Source organism: Gorilla gorilla, chromosome 13 (assembly GCF_029281585.2).
Source record: "Gorilla gorilla gorilla isolate KB3781 chromosome 13, NHGRI_mGorGor1-v2.1_pri, whole genome shotgun sequence".
Lineage (NCBI taxonomy): Eukaryota > Metazoa > Chordata > Mammalia > Primates > Hominidae > Gorilla > Gorilla gorilla.
The window spans coordinates 48,474,376-48,495,075 of record NC_073237.2 but is presented as its reverse complement, the minus strand read 5'-3'; the positions used below and the strand labels follow the sequence as shown (position 1 = coordinate 48,495,075).

Genomic DNA, 20,700 nt, shown 5'->3' with positions numbered 1-20,700 from the left:
AGAGCTAAAATTGACTGAAATTAATCATAATTTACTGTCCAAGCCTTCCCCTGGAAGTTGCAAGCCTTCAATAGACTCCAGAATTCCAAAATACTTTCATCAGACAGATTCTGCCAGTGCAATTGTTGTCTAGCTGGTTCCTGGTGCTTACTACTCTGCCATCTTTCCAGAATCCTCTCAAATCCTTGCTGCACTATATAATATTACATTTTTAATAAGATGTGATAAGGTGCTTTCTATCAGGGACTTATAGCTTTAGTGAGGAAATAGACGTGTGTGTATGTGTGTGTGTGTATACTTATAACAAATTATAATAAGGAACATTAAAGCAGTACAAGTAAGAAGTGAGAATTATCTGTGTGAGGACAGTAACAGTGGAGATAGAAAAGGATTCGATTCTAGATAGATTTAGATGAAAAATGTGGCTGGACTTAATGAATAAAATTGATGCAGGGCAATTTCCTAATTACTTAGTAATTCATTCAAGATCTCTCCCTTCCTTGAACTTCTGGTAAGAAGTGAGCAGTGTTCAATATAACAAATTTGCTTTTATGTAAAGAAAGATTTTCTGTGATTTGAAGGCATGTCACGAAAGCACTCTTACTTGGAGACCTGACTGAAAGCTTGGAGCATCTTCTCAGAGTCACAGAATGGCAAGTTATGGTCTAACTGTGCTTTGCCTGGTGTGAAATAGTGGGAAATATCTGCTGGGATTAGTTCATGATGATGGAGGCTAGGATTCCCCATCTTGTAATTAGTTTTTCAGCTTTGATTACTGATAGGATACTTGGAATTGAAATCATAATTCTGTCTTAGTAACTATAAGGATCTGCATTTGGATATCAATAACAAAGAGCCCTATCTTTAACGTTTTGTGTGTGGCCTCTTTATCACACAGCTTTACAAATGTAGGTTTCCGAAGGCAGCGTAGTTTATATTACTTTTCCTTTTCTTTATATAACATTGATTTTTAAAATAACTGAAATTTTCAGAGTGCAAATAAATGAAAACTGATTATATGCTTAGAAGTGAACATATTGGGAGGTGAGAAAAAATGTGCAAAATACTTAGATCATTTTTCAAAAAAGGATTAAAATTTTATTTCTTAGCCAAACATATATTCAAGTACAATGTATTTCATCTGAAAGCCTCAGTAACATGACAAAAATTTACAGAATAATTATTGTTGAGTTTGTCCATAAGTGCATGTTTATGAGTAGAGGCTGAATTCCATACTTTTGAATGTGCCTCGACCTTTCTGCTTTTACTTGTCAGATGCCCCTTTTTTAATGCCAGGTAGTCTTTATACAATACTATTATTAATGATGTAATGGAAAAATTGACTATAAATTGGTTGTTAATATTAAATTTTGGTAGTCTAAAAATCAAATCTTTTCTCTCAGTAGGGCCGAAAGAACTGACTTGAAATTTAACTTTAATCATCTAGAAGTCTGTTTTTTTTTTTTTTTGAGGAGCTTAATGTATCACTATAATATTTCCTAGATTCCTGTCTAATTCAAGATATGGAATGACTAAACTGTAGCCATACTAGTTCTGAGCATACAGGCAAGAAGAGAAGTCGTAAACATCTTGCTGTGTGTGAGCAGTTCGAGGGCAGGCAGACACCATGCACCTTGACCACCTATTATGAAGCTTTTTGCTGCCGTGTCAAGTGAAAGTGAGTTAATTGGGTGAAGCTGTGGAGCATGTTAGGGGCCTGGTAAAGGGTTGCTGTCTGACAGCTGAATGTCAGCAAAAGCCAGTCAAGTGTGGCTGAGAGACAGAGACCTGTCACAAAGTTCCCGCAGACTGGAACACAGTTAGGAAGTTGAAATATGGTTCCGTCTCACTTTCTCCCTCATTGAATCCAAGCACCTTAAAAGATTTTACACTGTATATGTCAACTCTTGTTCTCTAAGCTGTTTCCCCCTAACTGTCCTGCATTCAAATGATTGAACAAAAGATGCTAATGTTTAGCAAAGTGAATGTAAATTCCCTCTTTTCCCCTTTTCTGCCCAAGCAGATAGACATTCAACTCAAAGGAAACTTTGAAGGTTTGCATCAAACAATTAGATTTCTTCAAAATTTAGCTTATAATAGAATCTCTTTCTCAAGAGAGTATGAAAATTGACAATTAAAGCAGTAGAATAAGCAATGCATTTTCCTCTGATATAGAAAATCAAGCTTTAGGGAGCTAGGACTCCTGTCTGAATGTCTTGAGAATGGACACTGGCCAAGATAACTTTCCTCTTATCTTTTGTCATAGGCTTCTTTCTTTCTTTTTCTTAGTGGCCTAAGGTAAAATGCAATAATTATAGCCACCAGAAGAATAAAGATTAGCATAGAAAGGAACAGTAAGTTCCCTTCTGAAGCTTGAGACACTTCGAAAGGAGGAATTGAAGAAAGTTGGAATTAAAGAAAATGAAGTTAAACTGTGAAATAAAAATATTTGCAGAAAGAGGAGTTTAATGTTAAAAGATGCCCTGTTCATTTTCTTTAGAATATGGATTAGAATAAGTCCATTAACTCACTCATCCATTCATTCATTCATTCATTCCTCAACAGGCAGGTGTATAGAGTACCTGCTCTGTACCTGTCACTGTGCAGGCCACTGGTAATACAGAAACAAGCAAACAAAATAGCCTGTGGCTTCAAGGAATGAACACTCTAAGCCAGCACTATTCATTAGAACTTACTGTGATGATAGAAATATGGCTTTGGGGCACTTGGAATGTGGTTAGTGTGACTGAGGAACTGAACTTTAATCTTTAATTTAATTTTATATTAAATTTTAACTAATGTAAATTAAATAGCTACATGTGGCTACCATATTGAATAGTGCAGGTCTAAGCAAACATAAGACTGTGATACTGTGCTATTATAAAAGTGTGTATGGGGTGTTATAATAACACGGAGGTGAGGTATCATATTATATTATTATATTATATTATATTATATTGTATTTATTATATTATATTATATTATATTATATTATACAAGGTGACAGAGGCCAGGAAAAGTTTGGGGTAAAGGTGATACCTGAGGTAAGCTTTGACTAACAGTAGGAGTTAACGTGATGAAGAAGCCTCCTTCTAAATAGAAAGGGCAGCATGCAAAAGTGGCTCCAAGACAGGAGAAAGCAGGGCATGCTTCAGGATCAGCATTTTGATTAGTACAGGAGAGCAAAACTGTTTTATGAGAAATTACGTTAATGCAATGGTAGTGTCCAAGAAGACTACCAGTCAAGTTATCCAAGAGGTCATAACAGAAGGTGTCACAGACCAAATTAGTATACTGAAATCACATGGTTTGTGGAATTAAACACAGAGCAAAAAGCAAGAAGAGATATAGCAGGGAGCAAGCAGGGGGAAGGATCATAAGCTGACTTCTTGGTTATGCAGTGTTCATGTGCCCTGTCTCTCTCCACTGCCTCAGCCTTCTTCACTCTCTGTGAGGTTATGAGGATCAGGGTTGAAGTTTGAAACAGGGGGCTTGGAAGACCGAAGGTGCCTGAGGCCACTTACACACACTTGCTATCTAGGAGAGATGCAGGGACAAACATGCCTGGGCAATAGCTATAATTTGCCACTGAGGCTGCTGAATAGCTTTGTGTTTTATCTGCAGTTCTAGGGTCAATGTAAGGATGACATTAACTAAAGGTGGCATATCTCTACCTTATTATGTGGCCTTTCCATCCATTTCTATCTATAAAGTAACAGGTCTTACCATATGGATTCTGCCTATGTCCCACAAACTGCTTGCTAATTCATTATCTGTGCTTACTAATATTTCTTATGAGTTTCATCTATCCTATTTTTCTAGTCTTTAATCTCAAATTTGAATATTTTCAAATAATAAGCAAACATACAATAAAGAAGAGATGAAGTAGGAGACAGCGAAGTCTGAAGAGATGACTTGTTTACAAAAATAAAAGTACATTTAGGCCAGAAAAAGTGAAGAGACAAATAACTGATGAAAAATATTTAGCAAAGAGCTTTGAAACCTATGTCAAAATTATTATCTAGTAGACAACCTACTCCAAGCGCAGACTGCATTTCAAACAAGTCTAGGCCTTTTTGAAACACCATTGTGCAGACTCTAGAGAGTTAATCTGAATGAGGGCTCTGGCAGTTGGAGAAGGACTAGTGGAGATTTTATGGGCAGGCACCCAGAGAAGGAGATGTGAAGTGGAGAGAACGACCTAATGCCTTTCCTCCATGCAGACCTATGTACTGGCATCTGGACTCTTAGAAAAAGGGCCTACAGGTAGAAGCTGAAAGAAATGTTTTGTGACAGACACTGCAAGACACTGGGTTTCAGTCAGAGTTGTCATAGTTTTCAGATGACAGAAAGGGAAGGATGGGCACCCCAAATTTTTGTTAGAGCTATCACCCATATGACCTAGCAAGCCCTCTAATACATTGAAGGCAGACCCTGATGGAGGGATTGCAGACACCAAGCAGCTCTTGATGGGGAATCCACAGGGGTGTTTGAGGCTTGTATGAGCAGGACAGGGAAGGACCAGGGTAACTTGACTCACTTGGGACTTTGTATCCACAGAATAATGAGGACAGGAAACTTCCAGTGCTATTGTGCATCAAAGCTTTTCCTATAAAAATAGCAATTGTGTGGTTTCATAGTATTTCAACAGATTATAATTTAAGAAGAACTGGATCAGGATGAAGATTAGTTAAGGTCTAATAAATAATCCCCCAAACAGGGAATTTTTATTTGTTTAATTCACTTTTGTATTCTAGTACCTGGAACAGTATTTGGCACATCATAGGCACTTGATAGATATTTACTGAAAAAATAAATGAATAGAGCTAATTTAGGATACTAAGAGGGGATATGGGTTTAGGTATAATATGCCAATAGCAAATTATAGCTATTGGCCAGGCATGTTTGTCCCTGCATCTCTCCTAGATAGCAAGTGTGTGTAAGTGGCCTCAGGCACCTTCGGTCTTCCAAGCCCCCTGTTTCAAACTTCAACCCTGATCCTCATAACCTCACAGAGAGTGAAGAAGGCTGAGGCAGCAGAGAGAGACAGGGCACATGAACACTGCATAACCAAGAAGTCAGGTTATGATCCTTCCCCCTGCTTGCTCCCTGCTATATCTCTTCTTGCTTTTTGCATATCATATGGAAATTGATAACATATTTGTTATCATATGGAATTGATAACATATTTGTTATCATATGGAATTGATAACATAGGGAGTCAATTCCTGAAATAAAGCCTAGGGGTATATTATTTTGGAATTTTGTGTTTGCTGTATTTTACTGTTACATAAGATGTTCTCCCTAGGGATGGATTTGGGTTGAGACTGCTGGAAATGATGTGGTTATATCAGAAATAACATTCCTGACTATCAGGTAAAGGAAATGTCATTGCCAACTAAGTGATTTGTTTTAGAACATGTGCCCCAGTGCTTGTTGTGATTTGAAGGCATTCTGCAGATATGACCCCCAGATCCCATGATTTGTCTTACATCTGAAGTACCTTTCTCTCGCTAAGAAATACATTCTTTTAACTGAAGATAGCCAGTCCCTCCAGAAAGGCCCAGCTATGGAACTGTTCAAAGAGTCCACAGCCCTAGGGAGTATAGAGCTTATACCATGGTCAGTGGGGAAATAAAGGCAGCTTGCAGCATTCCACGAAGAATTGCTAAGGATTTTACGTGTGATATAATGGAGCAATGAAGGAACATGGCCTAAAACAGCAGTGGAAGGGAGGGGCATGCAAAAAAAATGGGTTTCAAATTGCAAAATGAGAATTTAATGCTAAGTTTTTTGAGATGTGTGATTGACAGATACTTATATTGTTAGAAAGGTTTAGGAAAGTCATTTCTTTCAAACTACTTTAAATTCTAAATGATTCTTTCCTTCCTCTGCTCTTCTTTACCTGAGTGCCTGCTCAGTAATTCCACTCCTTGAAAAACATATTGCTACGAGGTCTAAGTTTATAGCTTCCAGATTATTACTAAATTTTTGACATTGAATAAAAAAGGTTTATAACTTTAAGAGGAAATTCTTCAGTAATGAAATAGTGGTCAGAAAACTTTTGCCTAATAGTTCCCAGAGAGAGTGTGACATGTGTACATTTTGACCACAGAAGTCGTAATTTGGCAGCTGGAAGTGCTATTTGGAGTAAAATGAAGGCACACAAGTTATAAGTAGCCACTCTGCATAAGGAGTTGCATTTGCGCAGAGTAGAGGAACAAATTACTCAGTGTCATTATTTGTGTAGGTGTTTACTCAATGTAAAACTGTAAATATGACTTAGATAACTAAAAACATTGAAATGAGAGTGTTCTTTGCTTGATCAAAATCTTCTCCAAACATGAAAAACACTTAAAGACCTATCCTCTGAGACCTTTAACTATCCAATTACATTTTCATTTTGACCACACATTTTAGAGCCATAACTATACTAAAATATATAGATGTATTTCAGTATATATAAATATGTATAGTTTCATTTTTTAATAAAGGGTTTTTAGCTATAAAAGTAAAATGTACTTACTGTAGGTAATTTGGAAAATACAAATCCTAATCCTAACTCAGAGAATAGAGAAAAAAAATCCCAACAATTCCAATACCACAAAACAGCACCATATGTAATTTTGTGTACTGTTTTTTCATGACGTAGTCTTGCCCTAGGGTCAGCAAATCTACATGCCACCTGTTTTTGTATGGCCTGTGAGCTAAGAATGGTTTTAATATTTTAAATAGTTATGGGAAAAAAGCAAAAGAATAATAACATATCGTGACACATAAAATTTATGTGAAATTCAGATTTCACTGTCCATAAATAAAGTTATATTGGAACACAGCCATGCTCATTCATTTACATATCCTCGATGGCCGCTTATGTGCTACAACACAGGGGCTAATGCTTGTAACAGAAAACATATACCCTAGAAAGCATGAAATACTCATCTAGCTCTTTACAAAGGTCTGACCTTTGGTTAGACCCAAGCATTTGTCCGTGTTATCCAAAAGTTTATAACTGTAAATTTTATAGCTACATAATTTTCCACTGCGTAGCTGTAGCCTACTTAACTATGCTTCTGGTTGAATATGAGAGTATTTCTAATTTTTGTCTGTTATTATTAATATAAATAACCTAATCATAAATGGAATTGTTGGATCAAATGGCATTAAGCAGTTAAGACAGTTGCCCAATTATAGATCCAATGGTTCTATCAATTTATACAGTTACTAGCAATTTATGAATGCCTGCTTCACAATGCTTTCACTAACCTTTAGCATAATTTGTAATATTTAATTTTTACTGGCAATCAATGTTTTATTTTCCATTTTTGATTACTTGTGGGGGTTACCATTTTTCCCATTTATTTGTTACTTAGCTGTACTTTTGCTTTTGTGAACTGCCAGTTCATAACTTTCTTTTATGATTCAAATAATTTTAAAGATAAAAAATCATGGAAAGAAAAATTTAACCTTTCAAACCTTTTTTTCTACCCAAACTCTAATTCAGTTCTTTTTTCCAAAGATTATTAAGTTTCTTTTGATTTCTTGTGATTCTTTTTTCCAGAAAAATACGGATAGATATGCATGTATGTGTGTTTATGCTTATTTTAAAATGTATATTACTATTTATATATATGTATATATATACACATAAACACATGTATACATTTTGAACATTTTTTTTCACTTGGATATATTTCTCTATCAGCCTTTACATATTTACCTCACGTTTAAAATAGTTGTATTATATGGTTGTCATACTTCACTTAAGTAGCCCTCTGTTCATAGTCCTCTGGTTTTATTTTTAAAAAGTTTTGTTTAGCACCGCATGTTCTCACTCATAGGTGGGAATTGAACAATGAGAACACATGGACACAGGAAGGGGGGGAACATCACACACCGGGGCCTGTTGTGGGGTGGGGGGGCTGGGAGGGATAGCATTAGGAGATATACCTAATATTAAATGATGGGTTACTGGGTGCAGCACACCATCATGGCACCTGTATACATATGTAACAGACCTGCACATTGTGCATGTGTACCCTAAAACTTAAAGTGTGTAAAAAAAATCACTTTTAAAGTTAAAAAAAAGTTTTGTTTATCTATCTAAAAATGCTTCAGTGAACATACCTGCATGCTCACCTTGGTGAACTCTTTTGAGTGTAGCCATAGAAGAAATGCCTAGCAGTGGAATTGCTAGGTCAAAGGAAGATACATTTAAATTTTTTGTCTTCCAGAAAGGTTGCAACAGCTTATGTCCCTAACTACATGGCATGAGTTTGCCTGATTCCCTCTTTTCAACAGTGGAGATCATCAGACATCTAAGTTTTTGCCCATTTGATATATGAAAAGTAATCTTTAATTGGGATGTGTTGCATTGTATTTCTTTACTTATGAATTAAGTTTAGCACCTTTTCATATGTTTTTTGGTTATTATACTACTCTCTCCCCCAATCAGACATCTAATCTGTACATGAGGCAGAGGCTGGCAGTGGTTTCCTGATATCTGTTTTCTCTTTCTTAGTAATAGAGCCTCTGAATGTTACCTGGGCTGCTCAGGAAACAAACAAACAGACAAACAAGCTACATTTCTCAGACCCTCTCTAAGCTAAATTAGTTATATGACCTAAGTTGTAGTCAATGGGATGTTAAGTAAAAGTGTACAATTTTAGGAAGTGTCTGTAAACGGAAGCAGTGCCTCTTTCTTTGCTCCATCCTCCTTTCGTCTCGCTAGAATGCAGACACACTAGCTGGAACTTGAGCAGCCATTTTTGACCATGAGGTAAAAGCCATGTACTGAGCTGTGGAGCCCAAGATAGAAGCAGCCTGGATTCTTGATAACTTTATATTGCCCTATCAGAGGGAAATAAACTTTTATCTTATTTAAGCCAATGACATTTAGAGTTTTCTCTTACAACTGAACTCAGTCTTAATAAATATGCTACCCTCAGCCTATTTTCTAATTACATTATTTTAATTGATTTGCATGAGCCTTTTGTAAATTAAGAAAGTTACTTGTATGGGGATTCTATGTGTTGCACATATTTTTACCAGTTTGTCATTTCAGACTTTCAGTGGCATTTTTCTATATGGTATGCTTGTTTTTATTTATTTGGTTTTTGTGTCTTTTTATATATTTGAGTGCATAAAGTTATTTATATTTTCAATTCTCTCTGAATTGTTTGGGAATGTATGTTTCTAAGACAGAGGGGAAAATGCCCCTTTGCATTTTCTGGCCATTTCTGGCACTCTCTACCATCAGTTGTGTCAGGATTGTCAGGTCAGCAACAGACTGCAAGCACAAGGGTATGAAGAACACTGGGAAAAGAAAGAACAAAAGCCACTTGGGAGAATTCTTCAACTCTTTTTCTAACCTCAACCACATCAGGAAATCTAAACATCCTGGAGAAGAAAATGGGACTTATTGTCTTGTCAGGCACAAGATATCTTGAAGTAATTTAAAATTAAAGTTTAAATGTTCTAGTGTAATTTAATTAATTAATTATTTTTTGGGATATCTTGAAGTAATTTAAAATTAAAGTTTAAATGTTCTAGTGTAATTTAATTAATTAATTATTTTTTGAGACAGAGTCTCACTCTTGTCACCCAGGCTGGAGTGCAATGGCGCAATCTCAGCTCACTGCAACCTCTGCCTCCTGGGTTCGAGCGATTCTCCTGCCTCAGCCTCCCGGGTAGCTGGGATTACAGGCACCCACCAGCATGCCTGGCTAATTTTTTGTATTTTTAAGCAGAGACGGGTTTTCACCATGTCGGTCAGGCTTGTCTCAAACTCGTGACTTCAGGTGATCTTCCAGCCTCGGCCTCCCAAAGTGCTGGAATTACAGGCATGAGCTACCGTACCTGGCCTTAAGTGTTCTAGTGTAAGTTTAAACCTCAGTGCCTCATTTTGTCTCTGAATATAACAACATATAAGCTCCTTTGATGAAAGGGCTATAACTTTCATTTTTGTGTAAGTTCCATGAGATCTATGTATTTACTCCAGTAAGTACCACAGGCATTCAAATGTTAGACCACAATAAAATATGCTATCAAAATATAAACATTTCTTTTAGCCTCTAGCACAATCTATGTACTTTTATTTTCCATTTTCAAAGAGGTTTGTTGAGCCCTTATTTTGTTGATGAAATGCCTCTAGATACAAAATAAGCCTGAGGCTAGGCTATATCTTCTTTGGGCAACATGGTAAGGTAATGGTCAAGCGTATGAATAGGAGAGTCAGAGGAACCAAGATTCACATCCCTTTCTACCATTAGCAAGCTGTGCAACCTGTGGCAATTTATTCTGCTCTTTGAGCCCTAGTCTCTTCAACTGTAGAATGAAGATAATTGTAGTGCTTTCTGATTGAGTCACTGTGAGAATTCAGATAACGCCTGTAAAACTAAATCTAGCACAGTGCCTGACATGATGCTGAATACATGTTGGCTGTAATTGTAAAGTTAGAATTCATATCATTTGAGAAGAGTGAAAAAGAGAAGTGAAGAAGAGGAGCTACTCTATGCTACACATTTTTGTGTATATTATTCCATTTAATCCTCCTAACAGCCCTATGAGGGATTAGTCTTCCTCCTTTACAGATAAGGATAAAAGCTCACACAGGTTAAGTAACTTGTCAAGGATCACATAATTAGTAAATGGCAGAATGAAGTTTAGAACCTTAGTTCCTTCCACCTTCAAAGCCCGTATTCTTTCCATTAATCTTTGTTAAATCTAATTGCGACATAATCTGTATATGTGTGAAATAACAAAATAACAATAAAACACCAAGACCATGGAGTAATAATATAAGTCGTTTGTTCATTCACTCATTCGTCATTTAGGAATCTTATTTAGTCCCAGATATTCTGCTAAGTGCTAGGGGTACAAAGTCATGATTCCATCACACTAAGTGCTCATAGTTTTATAGCAGAAATATAAGGATATACAAATAAGTGAAAAAATAGTAAAATAAATGCTCATGAAGGAATGTAAAAATGAGATTGGATGTTACAGTTAGCTGTAGTTGGGGAAGGATGGGAAGAGGATCCAGAAAAGCCTTATGAAAGAGGCAGACCTTGACCAGAGTTTGAAACGTGGAGGACTCACCCAACAAAGAGCAGAATTGGACAGACTGGAGGGTGATGTGAACTATGGAATGTCCTATTTAGGGACTCACAAGTTCCATGTAACTGGCTTGCACAGTACAAGCGAGGAAATGGTAGATGAGGCTGGACAGGGAAGCCAAGAGCAAGGGCATAGTTATAGGGAAGCATGAAGAATCAAAACCATTGATCCAATCAATCTTCCACATCAAACGAGTAGCCAAGGCTGAATTAGAACCAGATAGAATGCTGAATGTCTGCCTGAGGACAGAGTTGTTGTGATGTGATTCAGGTTTCTTGTTAATATATTCTACCTCTTTTTTCTGATTTGTTTCTACCTCTATGATTGTCCTTTTTAGATCTCTAGGCACACTGGGCCCTTAGGGTGTTTCTTAATGCAACTTCTTTGCATTTTTGCCGTTAACTCACATTTCTTCCCATGCCTTGATGTCAGTAAGATAGTCAAACTAGTCTGTACTAAGGTTTAATGACTTACAGGGAGAAGAATGCATAAAATATTCCTACAAGCTTGTTATTGGTAGCTAAAAGTCAGAACTGGTAACTACCGTATGAGAAATAAATATTGGATGGCATGATAGCAGATGTGTGTGTGTGTGTATATATATATAAGTGTGTATATTTATATGATACATATATCAAGTATATGTGTGTGTGTATATTTATAAGGTGAATGTATGTTTTTATGTGTATATATATCTCAGATATAAAATTGAGTATTCCACAAGAGAAAACTATGTGATTTTTGCCAACTCTGGCTGTCTGTATAAACTACGGTGGCCTATGAGACCAGCATGACAACTGGAAAATTGACAGGTAGAATTTGGCTAACTCATCTGAAGTATTTAAAAGAAAGAAAACTTTGTGACACTGAGTATTGAGACTCTGGTAAGAGCACGTTAGGAACCAAAGTAGAAATGGCAAGGGAGCCTCACTGTAACACCCTCTTGTGGGTGCTTTGATTTCTTCATCTGTTTATGTGGAGCTGTGCAGACTACTTAAAAGCAGTCAATAATTTACAGGGCTTAAAACATCATCATGGAGTCTGAAGTAATGAAAAGAGTACTATGGAATTTAATTGAATGAAGCCACATCATCTAAATTGTGGCTAATCTTGTTATCTATTTGGCTTTATTTTAGAACAACGTGCAATGTGCAATATGTATTCTTTCCCCTTAAGAATGGTCTGTCTACATCCTCTCAAGTATTGTATTCAGGAAACTGATTTCTGGGTTAATGTCCCTCAAAAAAGTTAGGGTTTAGAGTATATGCTGTCACATGTGGAATTATGGCAGACCTGTAGAATTTCAAAGCTGGAAAGAGTCCAGCCCCTCATTTGGATGGACTAATTTACCTGCCCCAAATGACCCAGTCAGATTGTAAAAGAACTGCGAGGAGAAGCTAGAGTCCGCTGATCTTCAGCCTAGTATTCTTTTAATCACACTATGTGATTAGTATAATCTCCATGCAATACTACTAAGGCTTACTAAATCACATTTTTCCTCACTTTTTATAATACTAAATTCTAGAAGACTTAACTTGATCATAAATGTTACACAGGAGACAAATGGCTTAGTTTCAGAAGCCTTGGTTGGCAAAAAGGCTTTGACTTACAATTTATTAGGTGGTTATTTTATTATTAGACTAATGCTTTATTTATTTATTTTTGTTTGAAAAACATTTGTAGAAAATTAAGATATTAAAGCCTTGAAAAATGGCTATTGAATGTGTCCAATTACTATATTTCATAAGATTTTTAAAATGTAGAAATTTAGTAGACACATTTTGTATTGTGAATATGTATTTAGCTGATGGACTATAGCAGTTCAAATAGAATCATTTATAGCTTATTGAGTAAATAAAAGTGCTTCCATAAAGATTCACATGACGCCTAGCTTTTATTTCAGGTAACTAATTTCCTTTTGAAAAACTGCCTAAATTTAGATTTACATAAGAGACAGAACACCTCAGCAGTTTTAAAAGTAGTTTATATGACCATGGACTTTACAGATTTAAAATATAAGATTGGGTGGTGAACACTAACTTTTAATGTTCTCTTACAAAAAGTTATTTAACTGTCTCTGTGTTACATTAAAATAGTACAAAAGTGTTATGTATTTCTGGGTATTATTCTGGATATTTATAACAAGAAAAACAGTTCATATTTACTTGTATTTTAACATCACATTCTCAAATTAAAGTTTCACCAGAATTGTTGCTGGCTTTTTTTTTTTTTGAGACAGAGTCTTGCTGTGTTGCCCAGGCTGGAGTGCAGTGTGCAGTGGTGTGATCTTGGCTCACTGCAACCTCTGCCTCTGGATTCAAGCGATTCCCCTGCCTCAGCCTCCTGAGTAGCTGGGATTACAGGCGCCCGCCCAACTGATTTTTATATTTTTAGCAGAGACGAGGTTCCACCATGTTGGCCAGGCTGGTCTCCAACTCCTGACCTCAGGTGATCCACCCGCCTCGGCCTCCCAAAGTGCTGGGATTACAAGTGTGAGCCACCATCCCCAGCTGGTGGCTTCTTTTTAAGCTTTTAAGTGACTTAAAATCAGACTTTACCTCATTTCATGAAAAAAGTTTTTTTCTGGCAGTACAGCAGATGATCCCAGTAGCAAAAGCAGTCATTTGTTTTCCTTTATACAAAAGTAACTCTGTTTACTTTCTAGAGACTATACTTTTGGGGGGTACAAGACTTTAAGGAAATCTCTCTCTCTTTTTCATCTCTGGAGATTTTTTAGATTATTTTCCATGTTTAGGACATAAGGTCAGAAAATAGTGTGCAAAAAGTGAAACTAATTTGAAATACTAGGGAAATAACACCCCATTTCAAGGTTATTTAGTCAAAAATATCATATTGGATGAAAGGGTGCTTTCAGACGACATAGTGGAAAGTAGACATATTAGAAAAAGTAGGATGGGAAAAGGCAAAAGAGGGACCTCTTTGTAGGTTACCAAGATCTGTAGAATATTAAAGAGAAATGAGCAGTTAGTAGAGACTTTCCCTAAAGGACTGCCTTCCTAACTTTGTAATGTGTTAGGTTGATGGATTCGCAAGAACAAAAAGGGAAACTTTAAGTACAACATATAAGTTTGAGTAAATTATGCGTATCACTAATATTGACAAAACAGGAACGGTTGGTCAATTTGGCATAGTTACCTTTCTCTAAAACATCCAGAAGAAAATACCCCCAGAGGATATCTGACCTTCCTTGGACTGATTCTGCACACCCCTCTATTTTCCATACATAGTTTTCTTAGACCAGAACTTGAAGTATAAAGATGTGTCAAAACAAATTTTTGAAGCCTTTTCTGACAATAAAATATTCTATTATAATAAAGAATACTATGGCTATAACTATGTTTATTAAGAAGAAAATCAGGCCCCACCATTTCCTGCTCTTCCAGCATTCCCCTAACCCCCAGGCCTGGCAGAATGAGAAGTTAGTAGATGGCACTGTAATGTTTATAGCTGCAAAGTCAATCCAGTAATGACACTGCTAAAAAACGATTCTAGCAGCAGTAAAAATGCAGGTGTGTACACCTCTAGCCTCTGATGTAATGAGATGCCTCTGTTCAGGTTCTGAGGTGAGATGATCAGGCCCAGCATTAAGGTTCTGCAAGCAAAACCTCATTAATACTACTAATCAGGGTCAACACATGATTTTGGAAGTTGTTTTCCTTCCACTGGGAAACCTTGTCCTTCATAGAGCTATTTCAAGTGACCATTTTAGGTGTTTTCTAACTTCCAGTATAAAAAGAGATGATTTCCGTCAGCTATTGGCCTGCAGTAGAGTATCAGGAAATCAAAAGAACAAAGATCAAAGAAAATTGCTGAACTAGGTGTTAGATGCAGATATTGATTTTTTCTCCAGTTGTAGTTTTAAAAAAATCCACAAAAATGGTAACACATACAACAGTTGAATTTCTAATACGTTCCTAAAGCCAGTGATAAGCTTCCCTCTTGTTTTTACATGTAGGAACAGTTTTGTATAACATGACATAATAAAGCAGACCTTATAGTTTACATTATTTTGTTATCAAAACTGTAAGAGGATCTACTAAAAAGTTTTTTTTTTTAACCCTGCAATATAGAGTATGATTTTTACTGGAGATACTTATAACCAGACTTGTTATTTCAGCAACATTTATTTTGTGGGAATCTGGAAAATTATGTCATACAATTGATCACTATTTTCCTGCCATCTTTAAATGTCGTAATACTTACCTGCTTTACTGCTAAGACTTCTTCATGTTAAATATTAACTACTAGATACTGACGTCACTTAAGGCTTAAAGGAGCAGCTTTATCAAAATATTAATTCTATTGTCCAATATTTCATGACTTTGTGGCATTTTTAAGTTTAATTTCCAACAATTTCTGGATACCATCAGTGTTCTCAAATATATGACAAATTATTTTCATTCCCTTATTTTGACATGTGATTTCTAAATATTTATAATAGTCTTCATCAAAACAGGGTGGTATCATGGACTTAAAGATGGAAACAATAGACACTGAGCACCAGGGACTATGAGAGTGGGAGAGGGTTGAAGAACTACCACTCGGGGACTGTGCTCACCACCTGGCTGATGGGATCATTTGTACACCGTACCTCAGTGACTTAAATCAAGAATTACCCATGTAACAAATCTGCACGTGTACCCCTGAACCTAAAATAATAAAGTTGAAAGAAAAAACAGGGTGGTGGCATTATTATTAAAGTAAAGCCAAAGAGTTCTCATTAGAATTTTGTATCTTAGTATGCCATTTTCTAGAGGTCACTGGGATTGGCTTATTTTACTTTGTGCTACTTTTGTCAAATAAGTAAAATGGATAGATTTAAAAAACATAAATACTCATAGTTTATTTTCTAAGTAATCTAATCTTCCATATTATATGGCACTTATTTTATAGCATAATGAAATAAATGCTATTAGCATCGGTTTCTGTAAATTGCCAATGGACTGAAGTCAAGGTAAAAATCCCTGATTGTATTGACTCTCTGATATAATAACTTTATAAAAAGTTTTACACAAAGATTTAGTGTTTAGACAAATTCCTGTTGTCTAGAAAAGTTCGTAAAAGAGTAAATAAGGGATTCAGTCACACTTGATAAATAATTTACTATTTATATATTCTCGTGTAGATTATTGAAATAGTAATTTCCATCTCATTTTTATATTATAATGATTATTAGTCTACTTGCCTGTTTATGGTTTTAGGCTCTATTTGAGAGTTTTCAACTCTATGTTTATTATTTTTTTCTTTTGTATGTCACAGATAGGATCACGAGACCATTCAAATCTCTCCATTCCTTCAAGAGCTCCTCTTCCTGCTGACACAACTGGTATTGGGGATTTCTTACCATTGAAAGCTGAACTTGATACTACTTACACTTTCTTAAAGGAGACGTTTATAAATACTGTGCCCCATGCTCTGACATCATCTCACTCCTCTCCAGTGACTATGTCTGCTAATGCCAACAGACCAACTCAGATTGGATTATGACTTCATGAAATTAAAAAATGGAGGAAGAGTTAACAGTACAATTAAAATTGTTTTGAATGGGAATTTTCTTATCAGTTGACTTTTGTTTCAGCAGAAGTGGCAGTGGATTTAAAAAATTTGTGCGATATCTTGATGTATTCTGGTAGCTCTGTCTCCTTGAATAAGGAAATAGCCAACTTTTTTCTCTCCAAGTTTTATTTATTATCACAGTTGCTCATTTTTATGTAACATATTTTTAAATGTTAAGGAATGACACATTTTGGGTAATTTCCCTTAGACTTAAAAAAATCAATAAGCCATTTTAGTCTCTATCTATCAAAGTTGTTTCATACTTGTCTATTTTAAAGCAGGACTGCAATGCTTTAATAGGATTGAGAGAGCTATTTGAAATGTATGCCAATGATTCCTGTCATTTCATGGCAGCCTGGCCATGGTTCACTGAGCCCCCTCTTCTCTCTTGTCAGCTCAACTGAAGACAAGCATTTAGTTGCAAACTTTAAGCAGGTTGTGCAAAACAGAAATGATGTGACTGCTTCTCCTCCTGCACAGTAATGTCACTCCTGGTCAATGTGAGAAGGTCAGGTTGCTCCTTGTAAAGCTACATGATACCACTTGCCCATTTGAACAAGTTAAGTTAACTGCTGAATCTGGTCCCTGAAGGCATTGAAAACTCATTCTTTTAGCAAGTCAAGTCTGCATTTGATAAGAAAGTAGAGCAATTGTGCTGGAGGATTTCTGTGGTATGTTTAGGCACTTCATAAGGACAGTTCCCACACTAGGATAGCAGGTAATATATTTAGTATAAGCTGAAAAACTTCAAGGTAATGGCTGTTTTGACCTTCAAAATAGACTCCTTTTTTGTTTTTGTTGTTGGTAGGACCCAAGAGTGACGCCCATCTTTGATGCTGACAGAATTTAAAACAAGGCCATTGCCCTGCATTTTCTGCCTTGTAGCACACAAAAGTAAAATTGTATGTCAGGCCGAGATGTCGGGGAGCTGACAAGATGCCCCAGTGACATTTCAGCTAGAAAGAGCAAGTGTCTTGCAACCAAGTGGTCAAATATCAAATAATAGGTCAAGCAGGAAGGAGCTGAGTTCTAACCACAAAGAGGTTTCTGGTAACTTACTTGACAAGCTTTTGGGTGCTTTGTGGCTTGACAAAGTGATGTTCTGTTGGGTATCGCTAGACAGACTGTTCTTTATCGCCTTCAGAAGATCAGACATTGACATTGATTAAACCCTTTAACCCTTAAAGGTTAAATCCTTGCAGTTTGCATCATGGTAAGTGACGAACAAAAGAATATTTGTAGTAAGAATTTGTTTTTGTATTAATCATTTAACTCCCTAGTGCTATTAACTTCTGATGTGAACTATAGCTTTTGACAAAGAGTCTTGATACATAATCTATTTTTTATATTATTTTTCATTATGGAATCTTTCATTATGGATACGTTAGAATATAACAGTATGTATTACAGAAGTTTTTTTGTCTTATCTTTACAGTGACATTTGATTCAAATATACCCAACTGCTGAGAATTTTTTTTATTGGCCTTGGTAAATAAGATTTTATACTAACTATTTATTAGTAGCCAAATTAGCCAAGTGATTTATGCCATCTGAGGGAACACAGCAGTATTACTGTCGTACTGTGTAACACATCCTATTCTTGTAATACTGAACCACTATAATTAGCTTTATATAAAACTTTAGAAAGCTTATATGGAGTAAAATTATATCTTTAACCAAATTTCTCTTAATTCTTTCCTTGGAATTATTTTTAATATGACCTGTGTGACATGACCTGTATGAGATTCAACTTGCAAATTTATTATAACATGGAAGTGCTATTTATTGTTTTTATACAGATCATATAATTTCTGCACATTTCAGAACACCTTTCTCTGCTGTTCCACACAATGATTAGGATATTGTTCATACAGAAATTGACAGACAATTTTTTAGTTCATGTGATATCACTGAGCTTACAATTCTCACTAGAGAAGAACAATGTTACTATATGTAACCTCTATGTCTAAGTGTTTGTGTGTGTGTATGCTTGTGGTGAATCTGTTTTCAGATCCTACTGATTTTAGAGGAACAAGCAGCTTTGTAAAATGTGCCTTGGAAAGGCCTTGGTCTTCTTGCCTTAATTTTATAATCTGTTAATGGGATAACTCCAAAAATAAATGTGTATGTGTCTCCATATATATGGGTATCTAACTTTACAGGTACATTTTGTACAGTGAATTCTGAACCATAAATTCAAAATTCATAAATTATGATTAAATCAAATCAAAGCATGTCACATTTATAAGCAACTAGATGCTAAAGGCCATAGAAACTGAAGGATGAACCTCCTGAGCGATCATTAGTATTCACTACCAAATATAGTAATATTTATACCATATGCTTTTTTCCCAGAAGTCAGACCCAGCAGGAGGAGAAGATTTAATGACATATCCTATGGAGATCTGAGAAACTCTAGACTGCTTCTAAGCACCTTAGTGACCAATTGCTGCATATTTGAGATCTCTGTTGTGTCGGCAAGGACAGTTGCTCTATCAGCTTCTTTATCTTTTTAAGAATGATGTATAGAGTAGACATATCTCAGGATAATGACTTCAAATATTTTTGTAGAGGAAAGGAAGTTTTACTTTACACTTCAGAATGTGGATTTTCCTACTAACTTTCTGTGATCTAGAAACACACCTATACCACCTATCACTATTAATTCTTAAAGTTATTGTTCTGATACCTGAGTCACACTTACATATTGAGGAGTTGCCAACATTTTTTAATACATGTATTTTGGAATGACATAATATAAAAACAAAGAGGTTTAGGATTGCAAAAATTGCCAGTTCAGTGATAACTTAATGACATAAATAAATAACCTTTTAAATAGAATGATCACTTTAATTTACCAAATATCTGACTCTTATTAAACTTAGCAACTCTATTTCCTATTTCCTATTTATGACATATGCTATTATTGAATGTTTAATGAGATTATTAGTATTTTCATATTACTTTATTTACCAGTTGTCTGAATTCATTCTGTAGACCATACTGAACAATAGTAAGTTGATCCTATTTCACTGTGCACTTATTCTTTTTTTAAGAGATGGGCTCTCACAACGTTGCCCAGGCCAGTCTTGAACTCCTGGGCTCAAGTGATCCTCCCACCTCAGCCTCCTGAGTACCAGGGACTACAGATGCGTACCACTGTGCACTCACTGTGCACTTTTTATAGACAAGTTTTCTAATATAAAAGGTGGAAGATAATATTTATCAAGCAACTGTTTTATGCCAGTTATTATAGCAAAACTAATGATCTCACAACAAACCTCTAGCATAGGTGTTTGCATCACCATTTTAGACATGAATAACTGAGGATCAAAAATGTTAAGCTTTTGGCTACCAAAGATCATACATAACCTAGGAATTAGTAAGCCTAGAGCTGCAATTCCAAAGTCCACATTATTTTGAAACACTGCTAGTCCTGCCTTCCAGAAATAATTAACACTTTTTAAAGAGAAAAAAAATTTTTTTTTAATTTTCCTGACCAGCTAGGAATAATTTCGATAAGTATGTTTTGGTTTGAAATCTAGATTTCTTATGAGTTGATTAGACAAAACAAAATACATACATACTAGCACTATTTATGTAAACAGTAACTGTGAAGTTTGTGTCTATCTTTCAAAGGAAACACCACCCTCACTGTGTTGCCCAGTGTCTCTAGCTTGGCCAAAAGACCACACAGATACTCTCAGAAGCAGAGTCTCTGTTGAGAGGTACTGATGGTGAGTCAGCTTGACCATGCTATTACTTCCCAATGGAAAATAATGACATATGCCAAATAAAGCTGATCAATAAAGCATTCACTTGTGTAACTCCTAGGATAAAGATTTAAAAATATATTTTCTGGACTAGTGTAGTAGGCTGAATAATGGCCATACGAGATGTCCATAATACTAATCACTGGAACCTGTGAATGTTACCGTCTACGGCAAAGGGATTTTGCAGGGGTGATTAAGTTAAGAATCCTGAGATCGGGAGATTATCCTGGAT

General features: G+C 35.8%; 1 protein-coding gene across 4 annotated transcripts in view; it reads left to right on the top strand.

Moving 5' to 3' along the window:
• Nucleotides 1-18,832, top strand: part of CCDC171 (coiled-coil domain containing 171) — a 422,806-nt gene extending 403,974 nt beyond the window's left edge. For all 4 annotated transcript variants that reach the window (XM_031014903.3, XM_031014902.3, XM_055350793.2 and 1 more), the window contains one exon: nt 16,399-18,832. In XM_031014903.3, coding sequence (XP_030870763.3) covers nt 16,399-16,626 — 228 coding nt within the window. In that variant the 3' untranslated portion in view covers nt 16,627-18,832. The remainder of the gene's footprint in view (nt 1-16,398) is intronic.
• The last annotated feature ends 1,868 nt before the right edge of the window (nt 18,833-20,700 follow it).